This window comes from Macrobrachium rosenbergii, chromosome 10 (genome assembly GCF_040412425.1).
Source record: "Macrobrachium rosenbergii isolate ZJJX-2024 chromosome 10, ASM4041242v1, whole genome shotgun sequence".
Lineage (NCBI taxonomy): Eukaryota > Metazoa > Arthropoda > Malacostraca > Decapoda > Palaemonidae > Macrobrachium > Macrobrachium rosenbergii.
This window is the reverse complement of record NC_089750.1, coordinates 62,159,707-62,162,206: the sequence shown is the minus strand read 5'-3', so window position 1 is coordinate 62,162,206 and position 2,500 is coordinate 62,159,707. Positions and strand designations below refer to the sequence as shown.

At 38.3% G+C, this 2,500-nt stretch overlaps 1 protein-coding gene across 1 annotated transcript in view; it reads left to right on the top strand.

Annotated features, from left to right (window-relative positions):
* The window catches only part of LOC136842694 (adenylate cyclase type 6-like), a 776,358-nt gene that overhangs the window by 579,463 nt on the left and 194,395 nt on the right, over positions 1-2,500 (top strand). The window contains exon 3 of the mRNA XM_067110356.1: positions 1,380-1,529. Coding sequence (XP_066966457.1) covers positions 1,380-1,529 — 150 coding nt within the window. The remainder of the gene's footprint in view (positions 1-1,379; positions 1,530-2,500) is intronic.

The window sequence follows — 2,500 nt, the reverse complement described above, 5'->3', positions numbered from 1 at the left end:
TAAGACACGTACTGTGTATGAAACATGAATTTCAAGGTTCAGTGACTCCTAAAAACTATTCTAGTTTCCGGTTTCGTACATTTCCGGAAATAGTGTTTGAGGTCTATTACTATGTTTATAAAAGTTCAGCTTCATGTTTTGTATTAGGCAATGAAAGTTTTTAGAGATGTCATTTTTGGATATCGGTTTCAAAGAACACGTAATACGTCAGCATCGTTGATTTTGAATGGTGTGTTTCCGAAACCCTGCTCATTTGCAGTTCACGTTGGCCATGTGATATAACCCTTGACCGGGATCAAAGAGAATTTTAAAGGTTTGAAAATCATGCTTTTTTTTTTATCTGCCTACCTGTAAATGGCTTGGTTGACAAATATAGAATATTAAGGGAAACTACCAAAAATATTAAATATTTACGTTTTAATGCTATTTCTATTCCTTTAGTGACTACTTTTCAGTTTTCTGAAAAGAAAACTATTGTGCAGGCTGTGTCTGTCCGTCCGCACATTTTTCTGTCCGCACTTTTTCTGTCCGCCTTCAGATCTTAAAAACTACCGAGGTTAGATGGCTGCAAATTGTAATGTTGATCATCCACCCTCCAATCATCAAACATACCAAATTGCAGCCTTCTAGTCTCAGTAATTTTTATTTTATTCAAGGCTAAAGGTAGCCATAATCGTGCATCTGACAACGATATAGGCCAGGCCACCACCGGCCCGTGGTTAAAGTTTCATGGGCTGCGGCCCATACAGCCTTACACCGCGACCACCGAAAGATAGATCTGTTTTCGGTGGCCTTGATTATACGATTTACTCTTTTCGAACAGTTCAGTGGGTTACGTAGTTAGATTCAATAGGTTGCTCTTCTGAGGTGTTCCTTAGGTTGATTTGGAACTTTGGTAGGAATTTTAAGCCCTTGTGCAGAAGAAAAAATTGAATAAGTAATTCTTTAATGGTGTCAGGAAAGTAAGATGACTCCAGGTAATAATAAAGGCATCGTCACACACGCACATTTCTTGTCATGTTCCAGCCTCGTGCTGAAAACCTATCCCCCCCCCCTGGTCAATACTTTTGGCAAACCGGAAGTGGCCATGGCGAGACTTTGACTTTGCCCCAAGATGGTAAAAGATACCAGAAAAAAAAAGTGCTCGTGTGACACAACATTTACTCTAAACCCAGAGATTAGGTCTCGCTAATTATTGGCATAGCCTTAGGAATTGCACGGTAGACCCAACCGATCTTGTTTAAGCGTAAAAATTTTTAATTTATTTCCCATAATTCCCTTTGAAACATTTTGATATGTGTAGTCATTAGTGAATCGTCATGCCCTTTCAATCAGAATTCTAGTCACTAATCACCAAATTCTCCTTTGTTGTGTTTCAGCTGGTGGCAAACGGCGTGCTGTTCCTGTGTGTGAACGTGGCGGGCGTGTTCACTCATCACGCCGGGGAGGCGGCGAGGCGCCAGGCCTTCATAGAGACCAGACAGTGTGTAGCCTCCAGGATCAGCATCCAGAAGGAAAACCAGCAACAGGTGAGTGATGCTAGCTGTTCTGAGAGAGAGAGAGAGAGAGAGAGAGAGAGAGAAATATCTGATGAATGAGGGAGATGGAAATATTTTATGACGAGAGAGAGAGAGAGAGAGAGAGAGAGAGAGAGAGAGAGAGAGAGAGAGAGAGAGAGAGATTTGATGAATGAGGGGGGGATGGAAATATTTTATGTTGAGAGAGAGGGAGAGAGAGAGAGAGAGAGAAATATTTGATGATTGAGGGGGGGAAATGGAAATATTTTATGATGATGAGAGAGAGAGAGAGAGAGAAATATTTGATGAATGATGGAGGGGAAGATGGAAATATTTTATGATGAGAGAGAGAGAGAGAGAGAGAGAGAGAGAGAGAGAGAGAGAGAGAGAGAGATTTGATGTCAAATGGTTCCATACCGGTGAGGATCAGGTTTAGTTCACTGAGGTCCTTCCATTTTTGAATATGGTGTTGTGATCTATATTTTGACGGAGCGATTATCATCGATGTCTGCTTAATTTTTTTCGTCTTCTAACTTTTGTCACTGCCTGACTGTAACCCGCATCAGTCGACTAACCATTAGACTCATAATTCACTACTTAGGTCGTTGATCGAACTCACGGTGTCTTGTTAATGAAGCATGCCTATTGAGAAAGAAGAGATCATTTGTAAAGATTAAACTATCTTTTGTGTGCAGTTCTTTTACAAATGCGGTCCTTTTTAGATGAAACGTATGCATGTTGTAATATCGTAATTTTTTTATGTCTGAAAATGCATCATGTAAAAAGATGCGAAATTAAGTCTATTTGTTTTTGTTTAGATTCTAGCCGTAAACATGTGTATGTATGTATATATATGTGTATATATATATATATATATATATATATATATATATATATATATATATATATATATATATATATATATATATATATATATACTGATAGATAGATAGATGTGTTTATATATTCATAATATATATATA